Source organism: Ictidomys tridecemlineatus, chromosome 10, assembly GCF_052094955.1.
Source record: "Ictidomys tridecemlineatus isolate mIctTri1 chromosome 10, mIctTri1.hap1, whole genome shotgun sequence".
Lineage (NCBI taxonomy): Eukaryota > Metazoa > Chordata > Mammalia > Rodentia > Sciuridae > Ictidomys > Ictidomys tridecemlineatus.
This window is the reverse complement of record NC_135486.1, coordinates 138,229,405-138,243,494: the sequence shown is the minus strand read 5'-3', so window position 1 is coordinate 138,243,494 and position 14,090 is coordinate 138,229,405. Positions and strand designations below refer to the sequence as shown.

Genomic DNA, 14,090 nt, shown 5'->3' with positions numbered 1-14,090 from the left:
CACTTAGACTAGCAGGGGAAGATGAAGGCAATCTAAGAAATAACACAGTTCTCAGAAACAACTTTGTTAATACTGCCATCTGAACAAATGAAAATAAAGCACCATTCTGGTTTGTGCTGGAAATCTTCTGGCTGCTTTTGAAGGACATATTCATTAGAACTTTAGTGCTTAATGTTTAAGGCTAAAGCTACAGTTGTCTCTCATATTTCATATTTGAACAAAGATTCACAAAACCTTTCTTCCAAATTCTACCCCAAATTTCAAATCTAAGACAGTGAGACACTGTGTTTATCACTACAATCTAAGCCAGGACTTTCCCACTGGCAGCCTCTCACTGGAAAACTGCAACTGTCCTGATTTCCTGCTCAAGTTTCTCCCCAACAGTCATCTCTTAGCTCAGAGCAGCCACTTTCCTCTCTATACCAGTCTGAGAAAATGTGCTTTGCCCTATATCTCTTCTGTTTTCTAATGTATACAACTGACAGTAAGTATAACAGAGGCAGTTTCCAAATTATACTATTCCATCAAGAATGGAAGGTGGCTGGGGATGTGGCTCAAGCGGTAGCATACTCACCTGGCATGAGCAGGGCACTGGGTTCGATCCTCAGCACCACATAAAAATAAAGATGTTGTGTCCACCAAAAACTAAAAAATATTTTTAAAAATCTCTCTAAAAAAAAAGGAAGGTAACCCCTACTCCCTCCCCAACCCAAACATCAATAGACACACCACCTACAGGTGAGGTCCAGGGGAGGAGTGGGGGACAGGAAGATAAACAATGAGGAAAACAGAATAAAGCTAGAGAGGAAGGAAGGGTTGCCTTGTCCACTTGGACCATTAATTTCCCCTTGATATCACCGTCCCCGACAGCAATTTCTTTCTTCCCTATAACCTACAGTCTTGAGTGCCTAATTGTTTCAACTGGAATTGCATTAGCTGCCAAGCATATAAGAGAACCTAGATCTTTAAAGGACCAAAGTCAGGTGAAATGAAAAGGGAAATTTTCTTGATTTCTACAAGTGTACCCACCAAACAATTGCTTAAATAGGCTAGGTTATGCTGCAGAAACACACGGCACCAGTATGTCCATTCTTTAACATGAAATTTATTTTTCATTCCCACGAAGTACATTACAGGTCTGGGGGCTTCAGAAAACCTGACCTCTAAGCTGGGACTCAATATTCCTGATGGCTTTGATCTTGTGGCTCCTCTACTCATATGTGTGTTTTCATGATTAAGGCAGGAAAGGAGAGTACTAGAGTCTTGCACAGAAAACAAATGTGTCAGCCCAGAAGTGAGGCTTCTGCCCATGACCCACTGACCAAATCTCTCATGATCCTACCTTACTGCAAGAAACAAGAAAGCTAAACCATTCTTTTTACCTCCTTTCTCCTAAACTCACTGGAATACAATCTCCATGAAAGGATGTGTTCTCTCCTTTGCTGTCTCTTCAGAGTCTAGGACAGCGTCCAGAACACAATAGAGCCGAGTGACTGCAGTATCTGTAAGAAATACATGTATGTCCTGAGACAATGGTCCAAGTCCCAAGGGTCTAAGGCTGAAAGACTAGGCAGACCACAGCCTCAGAGCTGGCTGTGCTTAGAAAATAAACTTGGTGCAACTGACCTCAGAGATAAAACAGAATCGCTGCCAAGAGCTCCTGACCAATAGCTCAGGTGGTTCTCGTGATGTACACAATAAAACACTAAAGCCAAGAATCAAGTCATCTTAGCCTAATAACTATAAGTGCTCAGTTTCTGAATGGAGTTGCAACAAATGCCATTTGCCTCCTTAATGTAGCTGGCCAGTCCAACTTACCACTGGGAAGCAAGGGAAAGGGAAAGAACATATACTCACCATGTTTCTATGGGCAAGACCCTGTTTTAGGTGCTGTACTTTCATCAATCCATCTAATCCCCAAACAACCCTGAATTGAATGATATCTCTATTTTAGAGAGAAAATGGAGACAACAAGAGTGTTTCACAAACCAATCAAGAAACATAAGTGTTTTACAAGCTAGAATTCAATATAACACATTATTCAGGCTGGCTGTGTGAGGATAACGTAATAAATTGGTCCTACTAATCCTGCCTTCATATATGATAGATGATGCTATGTGATAGTCCACAGACCCTCTAGCAATGAGTTCTTAAGCCTATGTATGTGTTTGGGGGAGAGGTACTGGGGATTGAACCCAGGTCCTTACCTATGCCAGATAAGCACTCTAACACTGAACTACATCCACAGCCCTTTTTAAATTTTGAGACAGCATCTCTCTATTGCCCAGGCTAGCCTGAAACTTGTGATCTTCCTGCCTTGGCCTCCCAAGAAGCTGGGATTACAGGTATGCACCATACTGGCTCTCCGTCTCTTTGAGTCTCAACTTCTCATTTAAGAGAGACTAGGAAGAGACAATTTCTTAATCTCTTTCTTGACATACCTAAAAGCCATACCAGGAACAAACCTGAGTTACTGTTTTGTCAGTTTTAAGAAAATCCATAGGCTATGCAGACTGACAGCAATCCATCAAATTTATCACCTATACTGTGCTGGAAAGAACAGACAGGTGGACCCTGCTTAAGAACTTTCAGTGTGAGACATAACAAACATGGATGTAGATCTACCTATACTTGCCCAACACCAATCATCAGTTACCAAACTTTCCTTTTAGGAACCCAAACTCCTGCTGAATACATGTTCAAATAGCACACACACATTCCAGTTCTCATACAAACATTAACTCTTTTGTTCTTAAGAAACAAAAGCCAAATTAAGAAGTAAACAAAAACTGTAAGAAGTTGATCCTAAACTTTCTTTCATCCTTGGACAAGTGCTAATTTTTATGACTGCTTTATCCTGACATCTTGAGGTAAGGAAACAGTCTACTTTTATCACAGAAAATCCTTACATCTAATATATATTCATGGCTACAAATTCCAACCCGTTTTCATATGCTCTCATTAAAGATGTTTTCCATTTTTCAAACACCACCAATGAGAGGCATAAATAGTGCATTATTAGTCCACCTGGCAGATTCCCTAGTGGTGAAGTAAATATTGTTTTATCACAGTAAAATTTGTGCTAACAGGAAGGATTCAAGAGCTTAAGTTGCTAAAAAGTTCAAGAAACTCCAATGATGTCCACTCTAGTGAACAGTGTCTAATGACAAGAAAAAGGAAAAAAATCTAATTTAGCTCCTGGAAAAAACTTTCCATTCGAATTAATTTCTGCCCCACAAGATCATTGAAAATGTTAAGCCTGTTACCCTGAAGACAATAGTTTGCAATTAAATATAGATAAATGTTCAGTTTTTCATCTTGGAAGACTATATTACAAATGTTTCTACTATGTTGAAGTGACTGGAGAGATCAATGCAAAACCATCTGTATTTACTTCTGTCATCACAGAGAACTACTAACTGGCTGCATCTGCTATCTAAAGCTGAAATTGCTATTTTCCATGTACAATCCCAAAAGAGCCCTTTCCCTTATCCAGATGCTCTTAGAACATCTCTTATGCTAAGGAATTCCCTGACATTAAAAGTAGAACAACTAATGTATCCACGGCTGGGTCAATCTTTCTATGAATCATGATATATGTACCAAATTTTCTGATTAGGAAAAATTCTTCATGCTTCATGATTTTGCATTTTTTCAGTATCAAACTCCATTTGGTGAATTTCTTCAGAATAAGGACACTGGACAAGCTTCCCTTCATTGGTGGAGTTTCTGGTGTCTAAGAAGGCTTGACCGTCTGCTGAAGTTTCTCTTGCATATACCACAGGTATAAGGCTGTTCACCTGTGTGGGTTCTCCTGTGTTTAATGAGGTGGGAGTTCTGACTGAATTTTTTTCCACATTCGTGACATGTAAAGGGCTTCTCTCCTGTGTGAGTTCTTTGGTGTGTGTGAAGGTTTGTATTTTGACTGAAGCTTTTCCCACACCATGAACACTTATATGGTTTTATTCCTTGATGTGTTGTTAAGTGCTTATTAAGATCTGAACTCCATCTAAACCTCTTATCACACTGTTGACACTTATAAGGCTTCTCTTCTGTGTGAATTCTTTGGTGCTTAATAAGGTCAGAGCTAACTCTGAAGTTTTTCCCACATTCCTGGCATTTAAAAGGCTTTTCTCCTGTACGGTCTTTCTTGTGAAGGTCCATAAGTTTTAGCAGCTCTTGTTTCCATGTTGAAAGTTTCTTTCTTTTCTTCACTGAAAAATCTCGGTGCCATTTCCCTACTCTGTGGGTATCACCATGATTTTCTTTGCCCATTGTTTTCTGGGGAACTTTCACTTTGGCCTTTTTTGATACTGTATCTCTTGGTGCTTGTATTTCCAAGTCAGAAAGAGATACAGGCTGATGATTTTCAGTGTCCTTTTTTTGTTTTAACCCTGCTGGAATAAACATAAGAATAAGCCATCTGTGTCCTAGAACAACAGAACCACAAGGAAGGAAAAATTCAATGGTGATTTATTAAAACAAACAAAATGAACATGGGTTAAAAAAAATCAGACCAGCAGAACCTTAGAATGTTAAGTCCATGTAAAGGATCACATCAAGGTACATGTCTCCTCCTCCCATGGTATATTTACCTGTAGGAGACTCTCTGGGATAGTCTTTAAACTCTGAGGATCCTTGAACCCATGGCTCTTCCCCGTGCTCTAGACGGGAGATCACTTTGGGTTTGGGGAGCACAAATAATGCTGTGAAATGGGAAAAATGAGGTCAAAGACTTCAACTTCACAATGAATTGATCTACTAATTTCAGACTACTCAGGAAGACAAAAAGACAATTCTACACTTTGTTACCCCAGATCTAGTATCATGTTTACACTATATCATACTGCATTCATGGATGGATGTGCAAGCAGAGGCTAAGAAATAAACCCCAAGGTAGATCAATGAAAAGGATATAGGGAATAGAAACCCAGTGTACATTTTCCCTCTTCTGTTACCAAGAATACACTCTGTTCAACCAAAAGGGAACCAAATTCCAGAGGTTACAAGAAATACAGGCTGGTCTTAATAACTCCTTAAGAAAATTCATACTGGATAAGACCATGTATAGTGGAGCCAATATGAAAGTCTGTAAGGTTAGTATCATATCCACAAGTAACTGCTGTCATATTTATAACTGTTTATTTAGATTTACTTATTTAGCACCAAGCCATGGATAAGGATGGATTTCTACCCCTCTTATAGTTCACAGTTCTACATTCAGGTAGAAGAAATGAACCAAGAGCACTTGGTAGACCTTTTCTAAATAGTTTGGCCAGTATGAGAACTATATATCATTCATTCTTTCAAGAAATATTTATTGGAACTGTGGATTTAACTCCAGGGTATAGCATGTGCTTTGCAAGCACAAGGTCCTGGGTTCAATCCTCAGTACCAAAAATAAGTTAATATCTTGTTTTTATTTATTTATTTATTGAGTGGATATGATGCTCTATGGGCTGGAGCTATAGTGGTAAAGAAGCTCAATGTCCTGATTTTAGAAAGCTTATATTCTACTAGTAAAGCAAGTGAGTAAATAAAACAAGCCAAAGAATGTCAAGAAGCAATAAATGTTTTGAAGAACACTGAAGACGTTACAAAACAGTCTTATGATTCTACTCTGGGAAGCATTCTTTTACAAAGTATTGCTTGAGCAGAAACATAAAAGTTCAGAATTTTACAACATGGTAGAAAAGTGTGCCAAGCAGAGGAGAAAGGGAAGCAGAAATAAGTATGCAAAATCAAGAAACAACAGGAAAACCAATGTGGCTAAAGAGGATTAAGCAAAGGTACTTGTGGCAGGAAGCAAGGCCAGATCATGGAGAGTCTGAGTGCTCTGATAAGGATAATGAACTTATTTTGAATTTAAGAAATCACTGCATAATTCTGAAGCAATAAAATATTATAATCCAAAGAAATTCTTAAAAGATCACTCTGGTCATTGTGTGATAAACAGATAGTGGGAGGGCAAGAGTAGAGGCAAGGCAACAGAGTTAGAAAGCTATCTGGTTTGAGATGATGCTGCCTTAGATGAGGATGCTAACAGAGTTCAAGAGGTTGAGTCATAGGTGAAGTCAGTACATAATAAAGTGGAGCTAAGACAACTTGCTTATGGGTTACTAATGGGATATGATGGCAAAATTAAAGGATAACTATTTGGGGTTTTTTTTTTTTTGCTTGAACCATCTAGATAATCTTTTGCCAAGATGGGAAAGATGTGTAAGAGCAGATTTGGGATTAAAAAAAGGAAATGGATCAAGAATTCTATGCATGATAAGAAATTTGCATGTACATTTAGGAAAAGCTCCCACATGTAAGGGACACAACTTCTCCCTCCCCACACCATCTAGTTGAGAACCAACCAGCTATTGAGAAATCTCATGGGATTTCATTCTTAGTAAGCCAAGAATGAGTCAGGTTACTTGACTTCTACACATAGGAGGAAAAATCTTTACCTAGCGAGATGACAGTCTCATAGTTTTCCTGCATTACATCATTGTAGAGAGCCTTCTGAGTGGGATCCAATAACTCCCATTCTTCCTGGGAAAAATACATGGCTACTTCTTCAAATGTCAACAAGCTCTAAGGAAAATAATGGACTTAGTTTAGTACTTACATTACTACAGAAGCAGCCCAAACACCTAGATAAGAACTGTACGGTAGGCCAGGCTATGAAGGAATTAACAGTACATGATTATAGTTATGTGCCACATAAGAACGTTTTGGTCAATAGGCCACACATATGAAGGTCATTCTGTAACATTATAATGAAGCTAGAAATTTTCTATTGCTTAATGACATCATGGAACAATGCCTTTCTTATGTGTTTGTAGTGATTCTGGTATAAATAAACCTTCTGGGCTACTAGTTGTACAAAAGTATAACACACAGTAATGTACAGTACATATTACTTAAAAACATTTATTTTTTAAGTTATTGGTTTATGTATTTATCATATTTTTAATTATTAGGAGTATACTCCTGGTATACTGGGAAAAAAAAAGTTTACTAGAAAACAGTATCCCAATGTTGTGATAGCAGCAGCTTCATACATCTTGTACTTACCATGTCTCTTGACTCAATCAACAGGTCTCACTGAATAAGTGACTTACATGATCTAGGGATGTGTAAGCACCATTTATGATGTTTGCACAATGACAGAGTTGTTTAATGACACATTTCTCAGAAAGTATCCCCACCATCATGCAACACCTGACTGCATTATAAAAAGAAAGAAGCCAGAAATGGGTGAAAGGATTGGCAAACAGCCTAAGAGGTACCCCAAGTGACAAAGACTGGATCTAACATACTTGGACAGTATGAATAATGGATAGCAGGAAAAGGCAACTCTAAACAGCTAAAAAACAAAACTCACCTGGGATTCAGACAAGACAAGATCAGGTGCCAATGTCCAGTCTTTGGTGTTTTTCTGTTCAGAAAAGACTATACTCTGCTGAGCAAGTACATCTGTGGGTGGAAAAAGAGCCAGAGGAAATTTCTCGTCTATAAACCTCTTGAGTTCATTTCTGAAATACAGATCCTCTTTACAAGTGCTGTGGTGACAGAGTGGCTTCTCATAAATAAGAACCAAGTACCTACCAAATTCTTAGAACTAGTTCCCCAGTTGACTGTTAACTTAGTCATGAGAAATTAATAAAATCCCTTTCATTTTCCGTTCATGCATAAATTGTTCTGAGTTAGGCAATAATTAAAAATATTTCAAAATGAAGCACTCAGGGACTCCTGTATACAAGAAATTAACTTGTCTTTTATTATTTTTTTCCTGGTGCAATAATTGTCTTCACATTCTGCCACTAACAGACCATTTGCTTTTGCTTAAAGCACCCCCACCCATGTGGCTCAAGCGGTAGCGTGCTCGCCTGCCATGCGTGCGACCCGAGTTCGATCCTCAGCACCACATACCAACAAAGATGTTGTGTCCGTCGAGAACTAAAAAAAAAAATATTAAAAAAATTCTCTCTCTCTCTCTCTCACTCTCTCTTAAAAAAAAAAAAAAAAAAAAAAAAAAAAAGCACCCCCACCCTTTTTTTGGTACCAAGTATTGAACTCAGGGGTACTTGACCACCGAGCCACATTCCGACCCTTTTTTTATTTTATTTAGAGACAGGGTCTCACTGAGTTGCTTAGTGCCTGGCTCTTTGCTGAGGCTGGCTTTGAACTCACAATCCTCCTGTCTCAGCCTCCCAAGCTGTGGGATTACCGTTGTGTGCCACTGTGCCCAGAGGCTAAAAGTCCATTTCTGATTGTAATTCTTTTTGAATTTTATGAATGAGTGGCCCCAAACCTTCCTGCTTTGTTTCTTTTCCCTCTCTCCACTTTTCTAAGGAATGGAGTTCATAGTGTTATTACCAGGGTTTTGTGGTTTGAATGTTTCTACACCCCAGGCCAAGCCCCACCTTTGCCACTGTATGAAAGGACATCATAACTGCTAATCATGAGTGCTTTCAGAGATCAACGGAACTGGGTACCCAAAATATGACCACAACATTTTGGCTTAACAAATTACTATCACATTTCTCAGAAATTATCATGAAATTCCTTACCACTCTCAAATACAGACTCCGTTTCTTTACAAATACTCCTGCTCAGATGTTCTTGTATACCCTGGTATGTATTCGGAAGTTCTTCATCCTGAGACTTGCCTTCTGATTGAGACTCTGCTGGCTTCACCTTTAAGCCTGGGACCTCTGCTGTTTCTCCCAAAAGTACTGGCTCCTTTCCCAGCTCATGGATTTCAACCTAGAAATAATCCCCATCCTTGTTACTGCAGAACTTCTTTTGGTTGGGAAGTGGAACAGAAGGTGCAACAAATGTACACTCCAAACTATAAGCTTGAAACAAAACAGCAACCTTTGCATACAAATCTACCTCAGGCCACTACCAAGGTTGAGCACTGAACCTATTCTTATATTGACTTGGTCTGGCTTTTTCCTTTGCCTTAGATCCTTTCCTGGGTGATTTCCTATCTTCTCATTTTCTCTAAGGAATTAAATAAAAGTTTTCCTATCAATCACATTTACCCCATAACTAGGGAGGTTTTCATAGGGAAAGTGAATAAATTAAAGAAAATGAGAGAGGAAGAACGGGTCCCACACCCAGATGATTGATACCAAAAGTCCTGCCCTGTAAACTTCCTAGTAGGTCTAAGGTCAGCAGGTGTTAGGCACCTGCCAAGGGTATACCCTTTTTTCTCACTCACCAGCAAAGCCAAGAACAAGCCACAAAGGAAGGGTAATGGAGACCCCCTTAAGGTAGGGAAGCAACTATCCCTCAATGTCTTTCTTCTTGTAGCTATTCTGTTGGGATTTTCCTTCTTTCCAAATTTTTGCTTCCCTCTTCTCTATTTTCTTCTTTCCCTATGCAGTTTCCCCTAGTTGTTTGAATTCCTCCTTTATTATCCTTGCTCTCCTTTGATCTCTAGGCATCCTCCCTATTTTGGATCTACCCTCACTCACCTTATTGGCTTTTATTTGTTTCTAAGAATTCAGGTTCTGTCTCCTCAGGCAAGATCACCCCATTAATCACGACTCCAAAAAAGAGCAAAATTCAATTATTTTTTTCTGTAAAGTCAAGGAAATCCCTGCTGTGATCTATGGAACTAGTGGACTTTTCCTTTCCTGAGTGCTTATGATTTCAAGTCCCAACGTAAATGCCTTAAAAACACAATACAGTAGAACTAACTCATCATTTCTCAATTAACTTCCCCCATCCCTATTATATCCACCCTCATCCTATTTCACTATACATGTTAGAAATCTTCCTTCTCACCCCATTCCTCCTTTGACCAGATTCCCTTTGTAAGTGTTCCACCAAGTCAACAGCCTCCTCAACGCTCTGTGGATGGTGTTTCTGCATCCAGGCCTGCATCTCCCTGGGCAGAATGGTCAGGAACTGCTCTAGCACCAGCAATTCCAAGATTTCCTCCTTTGAGTGAATCTCTGGTCTTAACCACAGACGGCATAATTCCTGAAGCTGGATGACAGCTTCACGGGGTCCAGCTCTTTTGGGATAATGGAAGTTCCGGAAATGCCAGCAAGAACTCTTGGGATCCAGACTGTCTGTCTGTGCAGATTTCTTACTTTGATTGGAGCTCTGTGTCACAGGCTCCTTAGTCTCCCACAGAGTTTTGATCTGAGGGTCCAATTGCTCAACCACCTTCAGATCTACCATCATCATTCTGCCCTAGCACCAGTTTTGCTCCTGTGTTTGGCACCCTGCTGGTGCCACCTTTGATAAATTAGGCCCGTCTGCTCTGGTATAAAAATCAATGTAAGTATCTTCTTCCTACAGATGTTGAGGGCAGAAAAAAAGTATATGTCAATAAGAAAGTCACACAAACCTTAATACTTGCTATTTATTGAGGAAAATGGATAGAAAAGGTCCTTTTCCTACCTTCCCTTTAAAAATCAATAGCCAGGTTCTTTACTTCTCTCCTTTTCTATTACTCAAAGCACAACCCAGCTCAGAGAAGATAAATGTCAAATAACACTGCTGCCTTTTTTTTATTAACAACTCAAGAAAGGTTGGTAGTTGAGAAAATTGGCATCTACTGGTTTAGGATTATCCTAAGGACAATTGGTGTGCTTCCTAGCTCATGTTTCTCACAAGTGAAGAATAAGAGAAAATCAGATTAGGAGAGATTGAGTTCCTCTTAAATTTTAACAGGTCAACCCAGTCTGTCTTTAGTAAGGGGGTATAACTTCTAATGACCTTCATTTATTTGTGAAGATAGAAGTCTTCACTTCATGGAACAGTTGATAGTGCCCTTTCCATTGTACGGATGATAGCAGGAGAGCTTAAGAGAAGGAAACCAAAATAAGAGGAAAATAATTAAGGGGAAAGGTAGCCATATTCTTCTCCAAAAGCATTTCCCAACTAATCAACTAAATGCTCATTATTTTTTTTTTTGCAAGACATACACAGGATGCTATGCAAATGATTTAAATGAATTTTTAACCTAGAAACCCCCCCACACAGCTGGCTTTTATTTACAAATTATCCAGTTTTTGAAAAAGAGCAGACGTGATGGCACATGCCCATATTCCCACAAGTAGAGGCAAGAGGATTGTAAGTTTGAAGTCAGCCTTAGCAACTTACTGAGACGCTGTCTCAAAATAAATAAGAGCTGGGATGTAGCTCAATGGTCGAGCACCCCTGGGTTCAATCCCCAATGTTGGGAAAAGGTATAATGGCAGCTACACCCAGAAAAAAACCCCAACACGGCGCCTGAGAAGCTTCTCTTCCTGCCTCTGCCTTTCCTGCCAGCGCCAATTTAAAATCTCGTGGGCAGTAAACCTTAGCCCCAATAAGAACTAATTTCGTGGGCTCCAGAACTGACATCTGGAAGAACTTACCAATAAACGAGTGACCCTCATTTACCTAAGCCCTGCCATCTCTCCTTAGATCTATATAAGCCCATAGCCTTTTGTAATAAAGTGGAACTCTCCCAGGGAAGTGTCTTGCGTGGAGGAATTCTTTCACCCAAAACTTAAAAAAAAAAAAAAAAGGGGGGGGGGAGAAGGGGAGTTGGTGATGGGGGGGGCGTGACCCTCTGCAACTCATTTCTTCGAGGGTTATTTAGATCTCTAGGGGAGGCTAAGAAAAGCTCTGCCGAAATGCCACAGGCATTCAAAGAAAAGCCCCCAGTGAAGCATGCTACCTAGCCGTCCCGGCTGCGGAGCCCGGGCTCGTCCTCCTCTGGCCTGGGCAGAAACTGCTGCTGGAGGTGCCGCCGACCCTCCCGCGCCCCAGCGGGAAGCCTTCCGGATTCAGCTGCACACGCCCCAGCTAGCCCCGCTGAGGCCCGCTCCCACGCAAAGGACGCCAGGAAAGCTTTCAGAGCCGGGCGGTGGCCTCGCCCGGGCCGTACCCGTCGCAGGCTCTGGCCGCCAGGGCCGGATGCCGCCACCTACAGAACACCCGTTCTCGGGATGGCAGCTCCTCGGTTACCTCGCTCGGCTCCGCTCTGCTTCCAGCTGCCCCAGGCTCAAGCGAGCCACCGCCGCCCTACGGATCCCGGCGCTCCGTCCGCCCCGATGCAGGCGCGCGGGCGGCCGAAAGCCGCGCACACCCTCCGGGCCTTCGTTGGAGAAGACGCCCACCCGCAGCGACTTAGTTGTGGTCCCTGAGCCGCGCGCGGCGGGAAGCGGAAATGACGTGCAGCCACTCCCCTCCCTCGCGTTGATGTGCCCCACGGCCGCGCGCCCGCGCGCCCGCGCTCACGGCGCTCGGGAGGGGCGGCTGCCTGCCCTGTGGCACCGGGAACTGTCGACGCTTCCGAACCGACAGGGTCCCGAGCCCTCAGGGCCCGCCCTCGCCGCCCTGCCTGGCACGCATGCCCCGGCCGTCGCTGAGGGCTCCTGGAGAGCAGGCAGCTCCTGCAGGTAGGACCGGGCGCACCCCACGTGTCCGCAAGGCTTTCTGGAAGGGCCGTGCGGCGCCTGCCCCGCGGCTGGGGGCGCTGTTTGCTCGTGAGGCAGGTAGCTCCGGCTCCGCGGGCCTCCGGGCTCTGCCGCTCCCCGCAGCTTGCCTCCCCACAGCTTGCCTCCCCGCAGGGCTCTGGGCCTTTGGTCTGGTCCTGGCAGTGCCGGAGCTCTGCACTAGACAGAATCGCGCGGGAGGTTCCCCAGCGTTCACAGTGTCAGCCTGTGCCAGTCAGAGGTTGCCTGCTCGGTGAACTGTGTGCAGCCGGCGATGGAGTCCGCGAGAAACCCGGAGGGCCGAAGCAACTTCAGCAACATCACTAGTGAGAACTCCAAGGAGGTGAAAGTTGATTTGGAGTTGGGGGAAATTATAAAAGGCCTTGAGGGATTTTGCCCACAGCAGAGTGGGGACACTTGTACAAAAAAGTTCAAGAGGAGGCTTGAGGGGCTGGGGATGTGGCTCAAGCGGTAGCGCGCTCGCCTAGCATGCGTGCGGCCCGGGTTCGATCCTCAGCAGCACCACATACCAACAAAGATGTTGTGTCCGCCGAGAACTAAGAAAAAATAAATAAGTGTTAAAATTCTCTCTCTCTCTCTCTCTCTCTCTCTGTCCCCCCTTCTCTCTCACTCTCTCTTAAAAAAAAAATATATATAAAAAAAAAAAAAAAAAAAAAAAAAAAAAAAGAGGAGGCTTGAAAGCTGAAAAAGTTAGAATAAAAGATGGGAAGTACATTTTCACAGAGTCAGGCTGTGTTTAGAGGGAGAGTTTCAGAAGTAGTTTGTTGTGTTTTTTTTAAAGACTTATATGGATCTTATTGCATTTGAGAAAATCAATAACAGAGCTCCAGTTGGAGGGTTTTTGATGGCACATCTTTCTAGGGCAGTTCAACCAGAGGTAAGTTTAAAGTCAGAATGAAGACGGGGGCCATTATACTACTTCTGTTTGGGAACAGCATGTTATTATAATCATCTGAGGCAGAGATCTTGAAAAAAAAATACACACGCATACACACCCACACATACACATATATATATTTAGTTGTAGATGAATACAATAATTTATTTATTTGCTTTTATGTGGTGCTAAGGATCAAACCCAGTGCCTCACAGGTGTGAGGCAAGTGCTCTACCACTGAGCTGTAACCCCAGCCCCAGATCTTGAACCTTTTTAAATGAGATTAAACAAGGTAATGAGCATTAGCCTCAATCATTTGGATATGTATCAAAGAAGGTTCATTTCCTTAGATCTTAATGAGGTTGAGAATTAATTCTTTAAAAAGTAAGTATGGTTCTCAGCCTTTCATAACTTTCATTCTTAGCTTTGAGAATCTCATCACCTCGCCTAATGCCGAACATTTAACTAGAACTTATTAAGTTGAATAACGGAAACTTATTCCAGCAGTGCCCTTATATCTCATTAGTTGGTTAAAGGGAGAAGAAGGGGGAAAGAGAAACTGTGGAGAGAAGGAGGAAACAAAGCAAAATGATGAATAGGCAAATGAGGGCCACTGATGCTTTTCACTGTGTGAAGTTTGGTGCCACAGTTGCTTACCCTTCCTGTTGAGCCCATAAAAGTTCTCTGGCTCTTGATGCATCTCTCCCTGCTTGTGCACTCTTTTAGAAGTGATGAATGTACGGCTAGGAAAC

At 42.0% G+C, this 14,090-nt stretch overlaps 3 protein-coding genes across 7 annotated transcripts in view; 1 reads left to right on the top strand and 2 right to left on the bottom strand.

Moving 5' to 3' along the window:
* The window catches only part of Znf75a (zinc finger protein 75A), an 18,939-nt gene extending 6,830 nt beyond the window's left edge, over positions 1–12,109 (bottom strand). Inside the window, exons 1-8 of one of the 3 annotated variants that reach the window (XM_078024514.1) lie at positions 11,971–12,109; positions 9,790–10,305; positions 8,565–8,760; positions 7,924–7,950; positions 7,376–7,467; positions 6,456–6,582; positions 4,596–4,706; positions 1,086–4,397 (exon numbers count right to left, since the gene is read on the bottom strand). In XM_078024514.1, the coding sequence (XP_077880640.1) occupies positions 3,715–4,397; positions 4,596–4,706; positions 6,456–6,582; positions 7,376–7,467; positions 7,924–7,950; positions 8,565–8,760; positions 9,790–10,197 (1,644 nt within the window). In that variant the 5' untranslated portion in view covers positions 10,198–10,305; positions 11,971–12,109 and the 3' untranslated portion in view covers positions 1,086–3,714. Of the gene's footprint in view, positions 1–1,085; positions 4,398–4,595; positions 4,707–6,455; positions 6,583–7,375; positions 7,468–7,923; positions 7,951–8,564; positions 8,761–9,789; positions 10,306–11,970 lie in introns of those variants that run through there. The other 2 variants (XM_078024515.1, XM_078024516.1) reach the window with 2 other exon arrangements.
* The window catches only part of LOC101977874 (uncharacterized), a 5,989-nt gene continuing 3,501 nt past the window's right edge, over positions 11,603–14,090 (top strand). The window contains exons 1-2 of one of the 3 annotated variants that reach the window (XM_040277079.2): positions 11,603–12,404; positions 12,561–12,783. In XM_040277079.2, the coding sequence (XP_040133013.2) occupies positions 11,674–12,404; positions 12,561–12,624 (795 nt within the window). In that variant the 5' untranslated portion in view covers positions 11,603–11,673 and the 3' untranslated portion in view covers positions 12,625–12,783. Of the gene's footprint in view, positions 12,882–13,133; positions 13,339–14,090 lie in introns of all 3 variants that reach the window. The other 2 variants (XR_013427105.1, XR_013427104.1) reach the window with 2 other exon arrangements.
* Positions 13,460–14,090, bottom strand: part of Znf263 (zinc finger protein 263) — a 15,742-nt gene continuing 15,111 nt past the window's right edge. Inside the window, exon 6 of the mRNA XM_078024513.1 lies at positions 13,460–14,081. Coding sequence (XP_077880639.1) covers positions 13,861–14,081 — 221 coding nt within the window. The 3' untranslated portion in view covers positions 13,460–13,860. The remainder of the gene's footprint in view (positions 14,082–14,090) is intronic.